We start from the raw sequence: 21,615 nt of genomic DNA, 5'->3' as shown, positions 1-21,615 counted from the left end.
TTAAATTAATTAGCATAGGTCCTTTGGAAAACACACCCTAGAAACCTAATCCTCACATCCTCTCGATGAGCATTTCACCGTTTCAAACCCGCGACACCACTGTATCCAAAATAGCGAGAAAAAAAAAGAAGAAGGAGAAGGGAGGGCTTGAAAGATGAAAAGAACGAGATTCGGTCGTGAGCTGCGGAAGCGTTAGGTCGCAAAAAAGTCGAGAGGAATTTGGATATAAATTTCTTTCCACGTGCTGTGAACATTATCGACGAAAGAGAAGGCCAAGGCGAACGAAGACGACCAGATCGCGGATTCACCTGGTGAAGCCGGCTGGTAACCGGGTAAAGGAAACAACCGACGGTCCGTAGCTTTTGACCGTTGAAGGGAATCCGGCTAGGTACTAACCATCCCGTATAAGGACCATCTCTTGGAGTTCAACCATTCGGGTGCGAGTGGTGCTGGTGGCCGGCGAGACCCTCTACAATATCGTCGTGTCACACGTGTGCGGTCGGGGAAGCGAACGTTTTGGAGGTTTGATCCCGGTGAGGTCTGGTTGAGCCTGGCCCCCGCTCACCTACGCTTAAGCCGATGAGCTTTTCCGCCGTATATGTGCACCGGAATCCGCCGTATATGAGCACCGGAATGAGTTTCCGGAAGCTACGCGTGGTTTGTGACCCTGCAAGGCTCTATTCTCCAGCGAATTACAGCGGAATCTCGTATCAATCTCGCAGGTATGAGATACCAAACTCTCGTTCGTTCTGCATATTAAACAAGCTGCATGGGCTCCATCGGTTCCTGTTCGGCCGCACCGTTTCCTTATTCCCATTTCCCCAACCAAGAATGTAAATCCCTTTAATAAATAAGTTCAATGAAGATAATTGTATTATATTTTTCCTTTTATTGAGCCATAACCTATTCTGTGTGTCGTTCTGGACTGTGATTCACAATAGTTGCGTGGTAAGTAGGCAACCCTCTTAGAAAAAACTACGGGTGTGTAATGTCAGAGACATAACTGGATGTCGTTAATACGAATATGACACGCTTTATTTATACTTCCGAATTCGAATTGGTAGTTGATCGGTTGTTTGAATTGTGCAACTTTCCCCTTTTTCGTTACTAGAATTTGCGCCTAGACTAAATTACAGATTAGTTACAATCAACATTCTGAAACGCAATTAAATATTATGAAATAAACAGTATAGTTGTTTATAATAAAATAATGGTGGCTCTGAAAAGAACCTTTTATGAAAGCGTTCGTGATGGAGAGTGACGAGTTGAGTTCGAATTCCGATACCTCTGTGGCGGAATTACAAAACCACCACGTTTTCCACGTTAAACACTCAGAACAATTGCAATAGTACATTTCATTTCATTTCATTTCGACACAATGTAGTTACATTGTAAACGTCTTCTTGGGAATACTTTGTACGGAAATCAGCCATACATCGTAGCACATACAGCTTTATGATTTGATGCATCGGCACTTTACAAATCATAAACTTTAAATATTTTATGAGTTGGACCGATACAGCCGAAATTATGCTCGGTACCAAAAACGGTCCTCCTATCTTAAACACTTGAACTGCTTACAGCGCACAAGCAAAGTAACGCAATGAATATGAACACTTTAAACCATTGCGCCGCTGGCGTGGATTTTCCGCCTCGCGCGAAGGAAAATAAATAACTTCAATTGTTTATTAAACACTAGCCTTCTCCATATAATCATTACCAAAACTTGTTCGATATATGTAATTGTCAAGTCTCAAGACTTCTCGTCAAACTTACACGTACACAGAGAAAATTTGTACATTTTATAAAAACCAAAATGCAGAAAATAAATCAGACATTCATTCAGTAACCAAGACGGGAACTGGACTTCTTCGTTAATGAAAGAAACCTGCCACATGGCGACCGTGACACTGTTCACCGCGCGTCAAGCTAAGTCCCAGTTAAGAAGGGACTTAGCTAAAAAATAGTGAACTTGGAAAAAACAATCAAGTGCAACAAATATGTGTGTTACTTTCCGAACTGAAAAAATATCGAAATAAATGACACCAAAACAGTGATTTAAAATCGAAACGGAAGAAACAATCAAGTGCAACAAATATGTGTGTTACTTTACGAACTGAAAGAATATCGAAATAGATGAAACTAAACAAATCAAAACTAAAAAGTGCTAAACCAGTTATAAAATACAAAAAATAAAAAAAAATAAAAAACAACATGGGCTGGTTCGACTCGACCGATACCAACACCACGTACGTCCAACTTGGAAACGACGCCCAAACCTGGACAGGAATCATCATAGCAGCCTGCCTGATGATCTACACAGCTGGAAGATTCATCACCAAGCTACACCACATATACACGGAGAGGACAGCCGAGAAGGATCATCGCCAATCAGGTCTAAGTTAAGTACTGATTTTGATTTTTATTCATTTATATATCTATAGAGTACAGTAGAAATTTTTTTTTTTCTTTAAAAAGAAATTTGAAAGTACACAGTTAAATATGGAAAATATCAAAGAATTTTTTGAAGAAATAGAGGCAGCCGCCGAATATTTTAATGAAATCGACCGGCAAGCGGCAAAAATTTTTAAAACCAAAGAAAACATAAAAGCCTTTGCCGAAGCAGAAAATCACACATTAAATTTAGAAATTAAAATTTTTCCTGAACAGCCTGAGAAAACAGAAATAGTTAAAATAGAAGTATCGCAGGGGCCGTACTTCGACAAAAAAGAAGCAACTCGAAAAAACAAGGCTTATTTTGCACGGAAAGGAATTTACCTGGATCCTGCACAATATAACCTCTGAAAAAAAAAAATAAATTTTAAACAACCATATTATATGATGTAAATTCTACAGTTTTACTAACAACAAACAAACCATTGAATATGAATGGACGAAATTGAAGAAAGCCTGAATACATTAAAGGCAATCGAAAGTAATTTTAGGAAAGCTCCGAATAGAACCTATTCGAGCCAAATTTTACTATTGAAAAGAAGCGAAGCCAGCTTCGCTCAAAACGTAATTAACGAAAAACTTGCCGAACTAGAAAACAATCTAGATTCAGACCTTTTCAATTTAATCAACCGAGAAGCAAAATTGCTCTCAGGAAAAATTTACAATATCATAGACACTAAACTCCCATACGCCAAACCGACGTTATTGCCTAAATTTAAACGGGCGACAAAGAAATTAATTAAGCTAAATCGTGAGGCAAAAACCAAAATGACTAATCAGGAAAATACAATAAAAACAGTGACGGCTTTGATGCCGGAATTTGATGGAAATCCAACAAACCTCACCAGTGTCATTGATGCACTGGATATTATTAAGACAATAGTCACAAATGATAACAAACAATTAGTTATCAGCATCATATTATCAAAACTAAGAGGCAAAGCACGAAACGCATTTGCCGCCAAGCCCGAAAACGTCGAGTCCATAGTGGACAAATTAAAAACAATTGCACCCGCCTCCGTAGGAGCAGTGCAATCTAAACTAAAATTATGCAAACAAAAGTCTGACATAATTACCTTTACAAATGAAATCGAAACTCTCGCTACACAGCTTGAAGCTGCGTACGTAGCGAAAAAAATTCATGCCGAGGTAGCAAAAGAAATGGCTACCCAAGAAGCAATTAAACACATGGCGGAAGGTCTAAAAAATGAAAAAAACATCAATTATTCTTCGAGCAGGAACATTCACGGACCTACCTTCAGCGATAAATAAAGTGCTAGAGGTAAACCCGGCCTGCGAAGAAAAGATACTATTTGCAAAAATGCAAACGAATAAAACGAATATACAGCAAAAAAGTAACGGTGAAGGTCGTCAGTTTAAACAACAACCGATACCATTCTTCAATATGCCTTTTCAGCCACGGTTCCAAGCACAGCGTGGCTGGAATAATCAAAACAACCAACAAATGCCTAACCAAGCAAATCAAAGTCAAGGGCGCCAAATGAGACCAAATTTTAACCAATGGCATAACCTGCCTCAACAAATGTTCAGTTACGGACAGTTTCCTTATACTCCGTATCAGCAGTTTTATCAACAAAACCCATATCAATACCAAAATAACTGAAGAAATAATTCCAACACCAATCACAGCAACGCACATCCAAACAGAAATGTGATGGTTGCGGAAAACACATCGGAGCTGACGTCTGGTCCCCAAGACGTCGGCCAGCAACGAAGCGCAAATGGGACAACCAAGACAAATCAGAACATGAGAATGGATGTGAACCAGAATGTGGGTCACATTCAAGCTCGGTTAACGAATCAAGCAAGTCAGCAATGAAAATATTCAATTGCGAGATAAGTTATACAAATTTTGTAATTTTAAAATTAGATGTCTGTAACAAACCGGTCACACTAATCGTAGACACAGGTGCAGACATCTCTATATTAAAAGAAAGCGCACTAAAGCCAAATATACTTATTCACATGAATGAGAACTGTATTATAAATGGTGTTACCGAAGGTAAAATGGAAACCGAAGGTAGCACATATGCTAATATTAAACTAAATAATAATTTAATACCACATAAATTCCAAATAGTTAACGATAAGCTACCTATCTTTACAGACGGAATTCTCGGTAGAGACTTTCTAATAAACTACGAATGCAACATATGCCTGAAAACATGGCTAATTACTTTCGAAATAAATAATGAAATCTTCGAAATACCCATTAGAGATAAATTCAAGGAAAAATTTATTATACCACCTAGATGCCAAGTAATTAAAGAAATAAAATTAAGAAATATCACTGAGGATAGTGTTATCCTATCCGGTGAAATAAAGCCAGGAGTGAACTACTCAAACGCGCTTATCACTCCTGGTGCCCAATATGTAAATATTTTGAATACTAGCGATAGTTTCGTACAGATTCCTTTTAATGATTTAATAGAAAAAATCAAAATAATCCCAGCTAGCAACTACGAAGCAGCCGGAAACGAAAATAAAAACTCTAAACGAAAATTAATCAACGAATACTAGATTTACAAAATCAGATTAATATTAAAAATATACCAATCAATGCTAAAGGTAAATTAATGGACCTATGCTATAGATATAACGACATTTTCGCACTCAAGGATGATCCGTTAAGTGCAAACAATTTCTACAAACAAGAAATTAATCTAGAAAATAAATCACCAGTTTACATAAAAAATTACCGAACACCCGAAATCCACAAAGGAGAAATAAATAATCAAATTAATAAGATGCTTGATGAAAATATTATCCAACCTTCCGTATCCCCGTATAACTCACCTCTTTTACTAGTACCGAAAAAATCAACTACTGAAAATAAAAAATGGCGATTAGTCATTGATGTTCGCCAATTAAACAAAAAAATTATTGCGGATAAATTTCCATTACCAAGAATCGATGAGATACTTGATAATTTAGGTCGAGCAAAGTATTTTACGACACTCGACCTGATGTCAGGATTTCATCAGATCGAATTAGAAGAAAACTCAAAAAAATACACAGCATTCTCGAGTTCAACAGGCCACTATGAATTTAATAGATTACCTTTCGGACTAAACATTTCACCCAATAGCTTCCAACGTATGATGACAATCGCTCTGAGTGGTTTACCACCAGAGTGTGCGTTCTTGTACATTGATGACATCATCGTGGTGGGTTGTTCAATCAACCACCATTTGAAAAATCTAGAGATGGTTTTCCAACAACTCAGGAAATATAATTTAAAACTAAATCCAGCAAAATGTAATTTCTTCGGAAATGACGTCACATACTTGGGACATCACATTTCGGAAAAAGGAATTTTGCCAGATCCATCAAAATTCTCAACAATAAAAAACTACCCCATTCCAACAAATGCAGATGAAGTTAGGCGATTTGTAGCCTTTTGTAACTACTATCGTCGTTTTATCGAAAATTTTGCCAAAATAGCACACCCATTAAACAAATTACTTAGAAAGAATACAAAATTTGACTGGTCGCTCGAATGCGAACAATCCTTCCAAACACTTAAAAATCTACTTTTAACGCCAACAATTTTACAATTCCCTGACTTCAACAAGAAATTTATCGTAATCACAGATGCTTCCAAAATGGCTTGCGGTGCAGTTCTTGCTCAGACACACGACAATATTGATTTGCCAATAGCGTACGCAAGTAGATCGTTCACCAGAGGCGAATCAAATAAGTCGACAATTGAACAAGAGCTGACAGCAATCCATTGGGGCATCACGCATTTTAGACCATATCTATACGGAAGAAAATTTCTTGTCAAAACAGACCACAGACCATTGGTTTATCTGTTTTCGATGAAAAATCCTTCTTCAAAATTAACAAGAATGCGTTTAGACCTCGAAGAATTCGACTTCGAAGTAGAATACGTACAAGGTAAATTAAATGTAGGAGCGGACGCGCTCTCTAGGATTAAAATTAACACAGACATGTTAAGTAATATGTCTATTTTAAAGGTTCAAACTAGAGCCGACAAAAGGAAACAAAATGACGAAAATATTATTCAGAAAGAGAAAAACTCTAATGATTCGTTAGATACTGAGCCTGATCAACTCAAAGTATTTGAATCAATCAATATAAATGAAGTACACAACATGCAAAAATTAAGCATTGAAAAATCGTCGACAAATAATATAAATGGCCTAAAAATTAAAATTCAAAATAAAAATTACAAAAAGGACTTGACTCAAGCGTCATTTACCCGATGTATAATAACAAATATGAATGAATCTCTCGAGAGAATTTTAAATATTATCGAAGAAAAAGCTAATAAATTGAATATTGGGAAAATTGCTCTAGCGCTTTCGAATACAATTTTCAATTTTATTAGTATTAATAATTTTAAGTCAGCATGTAATAAACATCTGAAATCACTCCAAATCATACTCTATCAACCGCAACGCGAGATAGATGATAAAAACCTAATTAACAGAATTATCCAAGAAAACCACGACTCTGCAATTGGCGGACACATCGGAATTAACAGACTCTATCGGAAACTAAAGTGTCATTATATATGGCCAGATATGAAAAAATCCATTGCAAATTATATACATAATTGTATAAAATGCAAAGAAAATAAACACACCTTTAGAACAACAGAAAACTTTATTCAAACACCAACACCACAAAAAGCCTTTTCTACAATAGCTATGGACACAATAGGACCATTTACAAAATCAAATTCAGGAAATAGATACGCGCTAACAATTCAATGCGACTTATCTAAATATATCATCGTGCAATCAATTCCAGACAAGCAAGCAGAAACAATAGCAAAAGCTTTTGTCGAACACTGCATTCGGAACCCCGTCTATTATACGAACAGATCAAGGAACCGAATTTAAAAATGAAGTCTTCCACAAAATTAGCGAATTACTCAAGTTCACTCAAAAATTTTCAACACCGTATCACCCTCAAACTATTGGAAGTCTAGAGAGAAACCATCGATGTCTGAATGAGTACGTAAGACAGTTCGTCAACGAATCACATACTGATTGGGATGACTGGCTGCCTTACTACGCATTTTGCTACAATACGACTCCTCACACCGATTTCCCATACACACCTTTTGAACTGATCTTTGGTAAAACAGCATCAGTACCAAACGAATTGAAAAATCCAGAATTCATAGAACCGACATATAATTATGACGAATACTACTCGGAATTGAAATACAAATTAAAAACTGCAGCCTTGAAAGCAAACCAACTCATAGACAAAATCAAAACTAAACGAAACTCAAATCAAGAAAATAAATCGAAACCCTCTTCCATTCAGATAAACGATAAGGTAATGTTAGAAAATCACAATAGAACAAAATTAGACAAAATTTACAAAGGCCCTTACATAGTAAAAAATATAGACCACCCAAATGCAATAGTAGAAAACCTAGAAACAAAGCAAACTCATACAGTCCACAAAAATCAAATTGTTAAATTGTAATCATATACAATAATATTACCACGTGTTATACAACAATAAATTACAAATCTATGGAAAACACGAAATTTTACTCAAGAACAAATTTTTAAACATTTAGGGGTTTTTTTGTTTTGTGCAAAAAAGCACATATTTAGTTTCAACTTTCTTTGCGTTTCGCCTTCGGCTCGTCAGTGCTTAAAGCAGTTCAAATTGAACTGCCATCTCGTGCCTAGCAGTTCAACTTAAACCGCTAAGCAGACGCAAAGTCCACACTACTTATGTGACCCTTTAAGGATATAACACTAGGTGCCATATCCTATCTGAATTTTTAAAACTATTATATTTTATATCATATTATACACCATATAATCATACACGTACTTACATCATTACCATAGCATAATCAAATTATATAAAAATATCGCTATACAACTATACAATTATAAACTCCAAAACATTATCTTATTACTATATCCCTGTTACATTCAAAATTACCTTATTGTCATTTCTTTACATACCATTATACCACACAAATTACACTATTGACATTATACAATAACATAATAATATCTAAACCCAGGAATTATAACACAGAAGAAAAACCAAATCATTGTAAAACACATTACACTTCACACAATATTGTAAGAGATTTCTTGAGACCAGACCTTAATTTTTATCAACCGAAAATGACTCCGTAAACTTCATCATTTTTTTTACGGGGAAGGTGTGGCGGAATTACAAAACCACCACGTTTTCCACGTTAAACACTCAGAACAATTGCAATAGTACATTTCATTTCATTTCATTTCGACACAATGTAGTTACATTGTAAACGTCTTCTTGGGAATACTTTGTACGGAAATCAGCCATACATCGTAGCACATACAGCTTTATGATTTGATGCATCGGCACTTTACAAATCATAAACTTTAAATATTTTATGAGTTGGACCGATACAGCCGAAATTATGCTCGGTACCAAAAACGGTCCTCCTATCTTAAACACTTGAACTGCTTACAGCGCACAAGCAAAGTAACGCAATGAATATAAACACTTTAAACCATTGCGCCGCTGGCGTGGATTTTCCGCCTCGCGCGAAGGAAAATAAATAACTTCAATTGTTTATTAAACACTAGCCTTCTCCATATAATCATTACCAAAACTTGTTCGATATATGTAATTGTCAAGTCTCAAGACTTCTCGTCAAACTTACACGTGCACAGAGAAAATTTGTATATTTTATAAAAACCAAAATGCAGAAAATAAATCAGACATTCATTCAGTAACCAAGACGGGAACTGGACTTCTTCGTTAATGAAAGAAACCTGCCACACCGCTGACTTCCTTCATCTGACCTGATCAGGCTGTTGTCCGTGGGTGCGATACTGATTTGGTTTGTGTAGGTATAGCGTTCGCAACCGATTACAATCTTCCAGTAAGGGAAACTTCAAATTACTGGATTGATCAATGATACAATAGGCCTGTGATATGAAAATGGGCCGTATAGAGTACAGTAAAGTAAAATTTCGCATAATTCTTTGAAGGGATTATTATGATTCTAAAAAGAACCGATTTGAAGAATTCTGCAATTAGGAACTGGATCTGAGTTCAAGAACTAAATTCAGAACATATAACAGACTCAGAATTCAGTTGGATTTTAGTTCTAGAACTACAATTTTGTTACTGAAGTCAGTTCCGGTATTATTTTTCAGAATTTAGTTCAGCACGCAGACTCTGAACTAATCTCTGAAACTTGAAGACGATTTTTCGCCATGACTACCAAAATGGGTTGTATTACAGTAAAGTAAAATTCCGCATAATTCTGTAGGAGAATTATTATGGTTCTAAAAAGAACCGAATAGAAGAGTTTTGGAATAAGGAACTGGACCCTGAGTTCAAGACCAAGAACAGACTCAGAATCCAGTTTCAATTCTAAAAAAACAATTTCGAAACTCAAATCAGTTCCGAAATACAGTTCCAGAATCCAGTTCCAGTACGCAGGCTCTGAATTCTAAACCTATATTGCCTACCTACCTAATCTGAAACTTAAACTTCTCATTACGACTACCGAAAAGCAAATGAGAGTTGCGACCTGAGCGTTTGAGATTTTAACCACGCAGGTGCACTCTCCGTCGATGCTGGTTGATAATTTCACTCCCACGACGTCTGGTTCCATCGAACGCACGAAAAGAAATGATCGATTTTCGACCACGGTTCCCCTTTTATACACAGTCAGTTGAAGATATGTGCCTGACTACCTCAAAATCGTCGTCCTTGCGCGAAAAACCCAGGAATCAGAACAAATTGGCTCAAATGGCACGTTTCAAAGTTTTTGTTTTCAAAGTTTGAGAAAACTTCATTTTTGAGTTTGTTGGGAGGACCACACTAACGGCAACACTGTTCAGCCGGTAGCTCACAGCTTTTGATGACTGTCAAAAGCCCGTTGACGTTACCGTGCAGGAAACACGCACAGCTGTCATCGTTACGACACTTTACTTCCGATCATGGCTCGCAGTAGAAGTCACATTTTAATGTATATAATATTTTAGTTGTTTTAAATAAAATATATTTGTTTGTTGTGAATCCACCTCGTTTTACATCACAACAAAGTGGCGACGAGGTTAGTTGGTGCCAGTACCGCGCAAATTGAATGGTTCGCTACGTTTCGACAAATAAAAGTTTGCGTGGAAATTGAGGTTAAGTGACCATGTCAGATCCTCCAAGTACGGGAGCCGCTCATGCGGCCCAGCAGCAGCAAAACACCGATCAGTTATTGCTCCAGATCCTGAAACAACAACAACAGCTTATGGCAAAACTCACATCGCAGATGTCAGCCACCCAGTTAACCATACAGGGCCTGTCAAGAGATGAAATCACGTTAGATTCGCTTGCCAGCAACATCGGCGAGTTTGTCTACGATCCAGATCAAGGATGCACGTTCGACACTTGGTATTCAAGGTATGCAGATCTGTTTGACAAGGATGCGGGACGCTTGGATAATGCTGCGAAAGTCCGACTGCTAATGAGGAAATTAAACCCAGCAGCACATGAGCGTTCCACCAGCTTCATTCTCCCGAAGAAATCAAAAGATTTCACCTTCGAACAAATCATCGAGAAGCTTAAAACCATTTTTGGATCGCCAGTGTCTATCTTTCATCGTCGATATCAATGTCTTCAAATTACTAAAGACGACGCAGAAGATTTCGTGTCATATTCTTGCAAGGTAAATCGAGCATGTGTGGATTTCAAGATCAGTGATCTTTCGGAAGAGCAGTTCAAATCACTCATTTTCGTGTGCGGATTAAAATCGTCAAGAGATTCCGATATTCGTATGCGGCTCATTACTAAATTGAACGACACTTCTGAAATTTCGCTGGAGAAGGTAGTTGAAGAGTGCAAGAACCTGGTGAATCTGAAAAAGGATAACAGTCTCGTGGAAAATCCGCGAACGCAAGCGGTCGTACATGCAGTTAAGCAAAGTAGATACAAATCGAAGTCAAACCACAAGCACCTTCGATCGGCCGCAGGTTCCAGTATCGATCGACCAAGAACTCCTTGCTGGTCGTGTGGAGGCATGCATTTCTCAAAGGACTGCCAGTACCGCGAGCATCAGTGCCGTGACTGCAAAAAGAAAGGGCACAAGGAAGGTTATTGTGCCTGTTTTTCGAAAAAGTGTACTTCAAATAAAAAGATATTTACTGTGAGCAAAGACGTCAAGGGGGTATCAGTCAAGAACGTCAGCCAAAGGAGGAAGTTTGCTGAGATCCAAATCAACAAGGTTCCAGTCCAGTTGCAAATAGATTCAGCGTCAGATATTACAATTATATCTGACCAGCTTTGGAAACACATTGGGCAGCCTCCAGGAGTCAGGCCAACATGCAGTGCTAGAACAGCGTCAGGACAACCACTTGATCTAGCGCTGGAATTCTGGTGCGACGCGCAAATCGGCAGCATTTCTAAAAAAGGTCTGTGTCGTGTTGTATCATCTAATCTTGATTTGAACATTTTAGGCGCAGATTGGAAAGAATTGTTCGGACTGTGGGACGTTCCTTTTAGTTCAATTTGTCACAAAGTCACCGGTTCACAAAAGCACAATGTTGATGTGTTACAGGCACAGTTCCCAACCGTTTTCAGCAGTAAAATGGGACTGTGTACTAAGACGAAAGTTCAGCTCACTTTGAAAGGAGATCCTAAGCCTATATTTCGCCCCAAACGACCCGTGGCGTACAGCATGCAAAGCGCTGTGGAAAATGAAATTCAGCGGCTTCAGGATCTTGGTATTCTTGTTCCAGTTGACCATTCAGACTGGGCAGCACCAATTGTGGTAGTACGGAAGCCAAACGGAGCCGTGCGTATTTGTGCTGATTTCTCTACAGGACTAAACAGTAATTTAGAGTCCAACCAGTACCCGCTACCATTGCCTGAGGACATATTTGCGAAAATGGCGGGATGTAAACTGTTTAGTCACATCGACTTGTCAGATGCTTACCTTCAAGTAGAGATTGATACACGCGACCAGTACCTTCTCACCATCAACACACATAAGGGATTGTTTCGTTACACCCGTCTAACTCCGGGCATCAAGTCAGCTCCGGGAGTGTTTCAGCAGTTGGTGGACACAATGGTCAGCGATCTCAACGGAACATGTGGTTATCTAGACGACATTTTAGTCGGTGGCCGTACACAAGAAGAGCATGACCACAATTTACATCAAACTCTGCGTCGACTCGGAGAGTATGGTTTCACAGTGAGGATTGAAAAATGCAGTTTTCAAATGTCACAAATCAAGTACCTCGGACAGATACTTGATGGCGATGGAATAAAGCCAGATCCAGACAAATCAGCAGCCGTAGCAAGCATGCCACCGCCACATGATGTTCCATCGTTGCGTTCGTATCTGGGTGCTGTCAATTACTATGCAAAGTACATTCCGGAAATGCGCAACCTTCGGTTCCCGATGGATGAACTACTCAGAACGGGTTCAAAGTGGATCTGGTCGGAAGCATGTCAGCGTTCATTTGACAGATTTCGTAAAATTCTGCAGTCGCCGCTCGCGTTGACACACTACAATCCAAAACTCGACATTGTGGTGTCAGCGGATGCATCCCAGCAAGGAATCGGTGCACGCATAGCTCATAAATTTCCGGATGGAACAATTAAAGCAATTTCATATGCTTCACGCAGTCTCACTCCAGCTGAAACCAACTATAGTCAGATAGAAAAGGAGGGACTCGCTCTCATCTTCGCCGTAACGCGTTTTCATCGCATGATATTTGGTCGAAGTTTCATACTCGAAACGGATCACAAACCGTTGTTATCGATTTTCGGAAGCAAAAAAGGTATTCCTGTGTACACTGCAAACAGACTGCAGCGGTGGGCACTGACGTTACTATTATATAACTTCACCATTCAGTACGTCAGAACAGAAAGCTTTGGGTACGCAGACGTTCTTTCGCGGCTGATCAACAATCACATTCGGCCTAATGAAGAGTATGTCATCGCATCGATCGAGTTGGAAGAATCAGTCAAGCACAGTTTTGAACTATCTTTAGAAGTTTTACCAATCACATTCAAGATGATCCAAGATGAAACGCAAGCAGACTCACTTCTTAAGAGAGTTATTAGTTACGTGCAATCCAGATGGCCTACTAATAGATCCGATCTCAGCGATCCACAGTTGCATCAGTTTCAACAGCGCCGAGATAGTCTTTCAGTATTTTCAAGCTGTTTGATGTACGGAGAACGGATAGTCATCCCAACCAAATTTAGGAATCGAGTACTTCATCAATTGCATAAAGGACATCCAGGTGTGGAACGAATGAGATCGTTAGCGCGTAATTACGTGTACTGGCCTGGTATCGATGAACAGATAGCTCAGGTTGTTCGCTCCTGCAATAAGTGTGCTGAAGCAGCGAAAACTAACAGCAAGACCAAGCTAGAAAGTTGGCCTCTTCCACAGCAACCATGGCAGCGAGTGCATTGCGATTTCGCCGGACCAGTAGATGGAATCTACTACCTGATTGTTGTGGACGCGTACAGCAGATGGCCGGAAGTTATTCCTACTAAACGAATCACCACGGCCGCAACGTTAACCATGTTTAGAGAAATTTTTTCGAGGCATGGCATGCCGGAAACGTTAATTACAGACAATGGCACGCAGTTTACCAGTGAGAACTTCGAAAGCTATTGTACCAACAACGGCATTATTCATTTGAAAACACCACCGTATCATCCACAATCAAACGGACTGGCTGAACGTTTTGTGGACACATTCAAACGGACACTCAGAAAAATTATGACGGGGGGAGAGAGCCTTCGGGAAGCAATTGATACCTTCCTTCTGTGTTATCGCTCCACACCATGCCGTAGTGCACCGGAAGGTAAGACACCAGCAGAATTGTTGCTGGGCAGACGATTGCGAACATCCTTGGACCTGTTGAAGCCTCCTACAGCGTATTACAAATCAGCAGACTCCAAGCAAGAAGAACAGTTCAACCGGAAGCATGGTACCAAAAGTCGGAAATATTTGATTGGTGAATCGGTTTGGGCCAAAGTTCATCGCAACAATACTTGGACTTGGGAGCCCGGGAAGGTGCTAGAACGAGTTGGTCGGGTAATCTACAACGTGTGGTTATCATCAGAGCAGAACCTTATCAGGTCTCACTGCAACCAACTACGAAGGCGCTATGGAGCTGAAACTTCAGTCAAGCAGCAGTCAACCGATATTCCCCTGAATATTCTTTTAGATACCTGGGGACTTCGTCCAGCACCACTTGAGCAGGCGTCTCAAGAGTCTCAAGAGATTATTCTGGAAACTCAAACAACGGAAACAAAGAACTCAATTCCCCAGAATACCGAGTCTAGGGAGATTGTTCAACGTTCCCATACACGCACAACGAGAGCAAACAGTCAACAAGAAGCGGTAATCTCACGCCACTCTTCGCGGACTAGAAGAGTACCCGTGAGGTATGATCCTTATCATCTCTATTAAAAGGGGAGATGTTGGGAGGACCACACTAACGGCAACACTGTTCAGCCGGTAGCTCACAGCTTTTGATGACTGTCAAAAGCCCGTTGACGTTACCGTGCAGGAAACACGCACAGCTGTCATCGTTACGACACTTTACTTCCGATCATGGCTCGCAGTAGAAGTCACATTTTAATGTATATAATATTTTAGTTGTTTTAAATAAAATATATTTGTTTGTTGTGAATCCACCTCGTTTTACATCACAACAGAGTTATTTGTGGTTATCTCACACTGTTCAATATATTATCCTAAATTCCTGATCATATTTTTGATGAAATGGTGAAAGAATTGTGTTGCTACCATTAATACAAGTCGAGATATTCATGATTGAGTTCTGCCCATTCTTCCATATGGCTAATTTTGAAAAGGCACCCCATAGTAAAGTAAGTCGTATTCACGACAAAAAAACGTTCAACGATGGTACTTCGTTGGTCCAATGAAAGTCCAATCAATCGTTCAACGGGAGGCCAACACGGGACGTTTGCCGATTTTGAAACAGACCTTTGAACCGAATGCCATTATTTTCGTTCAACAAACCCGGCAGGCAAAGGTCCATTGTTGAGCCATTTTCAATATGAGGAGTTGGAGCCCCGTTGAACTAGTTTTACTGGAGAATTTCTGAAATTTCTTCCACTTATTTTTTTTAAACTAACACTACATACCTGTACAGTACTTCTACTTCACGTAGAAATGTTCTTTCTATATGAAGGTAACACACACTTTTCACACTATTTTTGCAAGAGAAAAAACAACAACAAACCGTTCCAGCAAGTTGAACGAATATTTCGTGCAGTATGTCGTTCAACAAGCGCTCAAGGGCCAACAAAATAGAACAGCCTGCTGAGTGGGAAGGAAGGGAATAATCGTATCTATATTCAGTCGGTTAGCACTCATATACACTTTTCTACCTATTGAGAGTTACTCGATTTTATTCGTGCATAATTGTGCTTCTGCCGAACACCCGATTGCCTCAAGTAACACCCGATCGGCGAAGCGCAATAATTAATTCTCTTGCATTTCTTCTCTCTTTCAATCGTTATGGTGCGCTGCCATTTAAATTTTGCCTAGTACCTGTTCAGTTTTAATCCGAACCAATGATAAGTTAACTCGCTCAGTAATCCGATAATTTGCAAGTATTTTGGATTGTGATTCAAAACGATCCTTTCTTTTAACGATCTGGAGTATAATGAAGCATGTAAGGCAGACGCAAAATAATCGTATCCGTGAGATGATTTCACGAGCCGACGGGAAGTTTAAGTGCGTTTTCGATTCGTGCTGCAAATATGTGAAAAAAGTTGTTATTTTCTAAATTAAAGCCACATTATTAGCAGTTTTCACGATGTTGTTTCTAGTGGCCCGCTCACCTAGAAAATGTTGCCGAAAGGAACTAACGTTTTCAACTGAAAACCTATTTCCTATTCACAATATATTTTTACCGATATCGTTGCTTTTCGATCCAGAATCGATAACAGTTGGATATGACAAACGGCTCTCCTCACCAAATCAAATGTTTTGGAATACAGCTCTCTTACCTTACCTAACAGCTATAGGCTTGGGGTATCCTTTGCTGTATCAAGCATACGTCTCCACATAACTCGGTCCATGGCTGCTCGTCGCCAGCCACTCGAGGCACGAATGATTCTGAGATCACCCTCCACTTGATCGATCCACCTTGCTCGCTGCGCTCCTCTTCTTCTTGTACCAGTCGGATTAGATTCAAGAACCATTTTCACTAGGCTGTCGTCCGACATCCTTATGACATGCCTAGCCCATCGTAGACGACCGAGCTGTCCGTACGATAGGTGGTTCTCCTAGCAGCTGTTGCAATTGGTGATTCATACGCCGTCTCCACGTTCCGTCTTCCATCTGCACTCCGCTATAGATGGTCCTCCTTTCTTTCGAAAACACTGAGAGCGCGTTGGTCCTCTGCCAACATAGTCCAGGTCTCGTGGCCATAGAGAACAACCGGTCTAATGAGCGTTTTGTTGATGGTAAATTTCGTGCGGTGGCGTACTTTTCTTGATCGAAGGGTTTTTCTGAGTCCAACGTATGCACGATTCCCTGCCAAAATATGTATTTCTCTGCTGGTGTCATTGTCGGCGGTCACCAGTGAGCCCAAATACACAAACTCGTCAACCACCTCGATATCGTCACCGTCTATCAATATTCGTGGTAGGAGGCGTAAAGTTTCTTCTCTAGAACCTCTTCCTTTCATGTATTTTGTTTTCGACGCATTTATGGCCAGGCCGATACGCCTAGCTTCAGCTTTCAGTCCGATGTAGGTTTCCGTCATCTTCTCAAGGTTACGTGTTACAATATCAATATCGTCAGCGAAGACAAAAAGTTGTACGGACTTTCGGATGATCGTGCCACTCGTGTCGATCCTCGCTCTTAGAATCACACCTTCCAAGGCTATATTGAACAAGATACAAAAGTGTTTTCATCACCTTGCCGTAGCCCTCTCCGAGATTCGAAGGGACTCGAGAGCGTCCCAGATACTCGGACGTAGCACATCACTCTATCCATCGTTGCTTTGACCAATCGCGTTAGTTTATCCGGGAAGCCGTATTCGTGCATGATCTGCTATAGCTGTTCTCGATCGATTGTGTCATATGCCGATTTGAAGACAATGAATAGGTGATGCGTGGATACGTTGTATTCACGACACTTCTGGAGCATTTGTCTTATCGCGAATATGTGATCCGTCGTGGCGCGGGCTCCAGTAAATCCCGCTTGGTACGGCCCTACGAATTCCTTAGCTATTGGTGATAGATGACGGCAAAGGATTTGGGAGAGTAGCTTGTAGGCGGCGTTGAGTAATGTGATGGCGCGGTAATTGCAACAATCTAGCTTATAGCACTTTTTGTAGATGGGATATACCACTCCATCCATCCATTTCTGCGGTAGAATCTCCTCCTCCCAAATCTGAGAAATCGTCCAGTGCAGCGCTCTAGCCAGTGCCTCTCCTCCATGTTTGAGCAGCTCGTCTGGTAAATGATCATTGCCCGCGGCTTTGTTGTTGCTCAGCTTGCCGATCTTTTCACTTATCTCCGTCAGATCAGGTGCTGGGAATCTGTCGTTAGCTGAGCGTGCACCCAGATTGATTCCTGTGTCGTTTTCTGTATCCTGTGCTTCGCCATTCAGATGCTCGTCATAGTACTGCTTTCACCTGTCGATCACCTCACGTTCGTTCGTGAGAAGGTTACCACTGGTATCTCTGCACATTTCGGTCTGTGGCGTGTAGCCTCTACGTGAGCGGTTCACCTTCTCATAGAACTTCCGTGTGTCATTTGCGCGGTACAGCTGTTCCATCGCTTCGCGATCTTGGTTTTCCTGGTGGTGCTTTTTCCTCCGGAAAACCGTGTTCTGTCTGTTCCGTGCCTATCTGTATCGTTCCTCGTTCGCTCTAGTGCGGTGTTGCAGCATCCTCGCTCTTGCTGCATTCTTCTCTTCGACCAACTGCTGACATTCGCCGTCAAACCAGTCATTTCCTCGATTCGCAGTGCTACTCACGGCGGACCTTATATTCCTCTAGCTGTCGTAGGTTCGTTCCAGCTGCGCGTAAAATGCTTCCTTCTCGTCATCGGAACTCGTCTCATGTGGGCAGTGCCCATTGCTGGTGCTGTAATTGAAGAAACGACCCTTTATCTTAAATACGTACATCCTATCACTGATTGGCTGCCACCCGATTACGCGCTGGCGCATCTTGCCCAACACTACATATCCCGTTCCTAGAACGTTGGTTGTCCCACAGCTCTGGTAGAAGGTAGCCGCTCGATGCCCACTTTTCCACACCTTCTGTTCCGTCCAACAAAGTTCCTGCAGTGCTACGACATCGTAGCCGCGGATTTGAAGCTCATCATGCAGCATTCGGTCGTATCCTGGGAAGCCAAGCGATTTGCAGTTCCATGTGCCAAGCTTCCAATCGTAGTCCTTATTTCGTCGCGTAGATCTTTGCCGATTATATCGAGTCGTATTTCTTTCTTGATCGTACGTAACATGTGTTTTCCGGGTGGCTCTCTGTAAAGAGAAAGCAAGCCCTCCTTCCCTGTCAGCATACGACCAAGGTTACCCGATCTTTCCTATGGTTACTCGCACCCCAGCCGGCACCACGGGGAGGTAGGGATAGGAGTTACTGGACAAGAGGCTATGAACCACATTGGGGCCTGAATTGCGCATTGTCCAGTCGTTTACCAACCATGGATGCACTCAATTATTCCTCAAATATCGACGAAGGCATGGTTCAGGGGACTGGATGTGAGTAGGGACTTCATTCGTGTGATGTCCAGACTCATGTCCAATCACTACACGTTAGATGCACATCTCCTTTGAATTGGACTTTCCGAGACTAATAATTATGCTTGTGGCGATATTGATCATGTCGTTTGGACATGCGTGGAGTATCGTGATGTCAGATCTCAACTAATGAATTCCTTGCGTACCCATGGTAGACTATCCAATGTCCCAGTTCGCGACATTCTTGCTTGTCGTGACCTTCCTTTCATGAAACTTCTTTATCATTTCATTAAGTCCACCGAGGTTCCAATTTCAATTTTATTTTATGTTTTATGACTGTTTTCTCGTCCATGAGTTCAACCAATTAGTCAATGAATAAAAGTGATGAACTGATACAAACAAACTTGTTATAAGTTTGTTTGTATCAGTTCATCATAGTTATAAGATCATGTGTAGTTATAAGATGTGCATGACTAAACAAATGTTGTTTTCGTTTATAAATTGTACTACACCGGTGTAGCGAAAGCTGCACTGAAACCGTTCGTTTTCACCAACTGCACTACACCAGTGCTACATTTTTTCTGCACCGATACTACTGGTGTAGCACTCATCAAAAGTTTGGCGTAGCTCTTCCGCAATTCTGAGATTTTTGTGTAGGGAAAATTCTGGTACTGCATAAAGCATGGCTGGTCTGCAAATTTGTTTATAAATTAACAATTTATTTTTCAGACAGAGCTTAGAATTTCTGTTTATAAGCGAATATAAACATTTAATATATTTATTACACTTTGCCTGGATTCCTTCAATGTGATCCTTGAAAGTGAGTTTTTTTTCATACGTTAAACCTAAGTATTTAGCTTGATTAGACCATGTCAATTCCATTTTTGTTCGTTTATTCATGCCTCCGTGTAGTGCAAATTAAAAACGAAAATACTATAAAAGTGTAACGACTTACCGTCACTGTTACTGGCGTTTATGAGGCAAGATCCTTGGGCCAATCGCAAACACATACAACAACAAGTAAAAATTCACTACTCAGCCCATTTTTGAGACAGTGTGGGTAATGGAGGATGATGTCGAACAGTTTTTACAGCAGGGAACGGCACTTATTATAAGTGTAACACAACAGGATTTGATTGACGCAGTAACCATGTTAAAAAAACGTTATTTCATGCAATGACTCCACGTACTAGGATTACAACAAGAGATTGAAGCAAACAACAAAATTTTCCCACATGATGCAATAAACATATGCAAGTATACGATAATAGAAGATGTTCAAGAATGGTACGTGAAATACACACAAGAACAAGGCAAAGGACGTAAACTTTTCCAATATCAAACAGGAATCAATGATAAATCCTGGTACCATAACCTGCCGCTATCCAATTCCGAAGTCAGAACTCTGAACAGATTAATATCTGGCCATGATTTTTCACCATACTGGTTGAGCATCATGAACAAAAAGGATGAAAGATTTTGCGACTTATGCGAAACACCGAACACATCGGAGCACATAATCCTACAATGCACAAAACATATTCAATTACGAGATAAACACAAACTGCAATCGTTCTTCAGAATACCAGAAGTGTTTGAAACAAAAAATATCAACAATATCAAAAAGCTAATAAACTTCCTAAAAGAGCTTCAATTACAAATATAACAATTATAATCACCATAATTACGACATAAAAACTGACTGGCGTTATAGCAAATAGCTGTGCCATAAACAGATGTGACAGCTGTCACATCAAAGGAGAAGAAGAAGAAGAAGAATGACTCCACGTGTCCATTGATCACAGGAAGATCACGACATAGGTCAGGTGGAAGATAGACCACGCAAAGGAGGAGCATAGAAATTGTCAACTCCAAACATCAATGCAATTTTTTTCAAATTTTCATTTATTTTAACCTTGATCGATTTTCATTTTATATATTACAAGTGTTTTTCTTCTTTTTTAAGCATTTTTCATTCTTTTCTTTTTAATAAACTTATGTCGTTTTGTTTAAAAAAAGGTTATAAATATACAAAAAAGAACATTTAAACATAATATACTCTATGGTTCATCTGTGTGTTTGCCTTAATATAACTACAGGCTCGTCTTCTACTGGACTTTTCCTTACAAGCTAAGGGGGAGTGAGGGATGGTTTTAGCTATCGTTTACTTTTTACACTATCGTAGATCTCTGTAACGCACCGCATCAAGATTTCCAGATGTCTAACATTTACAGCTAAAAATAAGTAGGCCTCCCGGAGATGGTGGATGCAAATTCGCGAAGCGACAAAAAAATATAACTCGGTTCTGATTGATCGCAAAGCAGGTTTAGCGGTTCATAAAATAGCATAATAGTAGTATTCATTCCCAGATGGGAGCTGACTTGTAATGTCTCCTATATTAGGACCTTAGAGGATACTCTCCGTTT

At 40.0% G+C, this 21,615-nt stretch overlaps 1 protein-coding gene across 1 annotated transcript; it reads left to right on the top strand.

Moving 5' to 3' along the window:
• The first annotated feature begins 10,630 nt into the window (after nt 1-10,630).
• LOC131438230 (uncharacterized protein K02A2.6-like) lies at nt 10,631-14,914 on the top strand. The gene has a single exon (XM_058608103.1). The coding sequence runs from the start codon at nt 10,631-10,633 to the stop codon at nt 14,912-14,914; it is 4,284 nt and encodes a 1,427-aa protein (XP_058464086.1).
• The last annotated feature ends 6,701 nt before the right edge of the window (nt 14,915-21,615 follow it).

The sequence above is a fragment of the Malaya genurostris genome, chromosome 3, assembly GCF_030247185.1.
Source record: "Malaya genurostris strain Urasoe2022 chromosome 3, Malgen_1.1, whole genome shotgun sequence".
Lineage (NCBI taxonomy): Eukaryota > Metazoa > Arthropoda > Insecta > Diptera > Culicidae > Malaya > Malaya genurostris.
The sequence above is the reverse complement of the archived record's forward strand: the minus strand, read 5'-3'. Positions and strand labels throughout refer to the sequence as shown.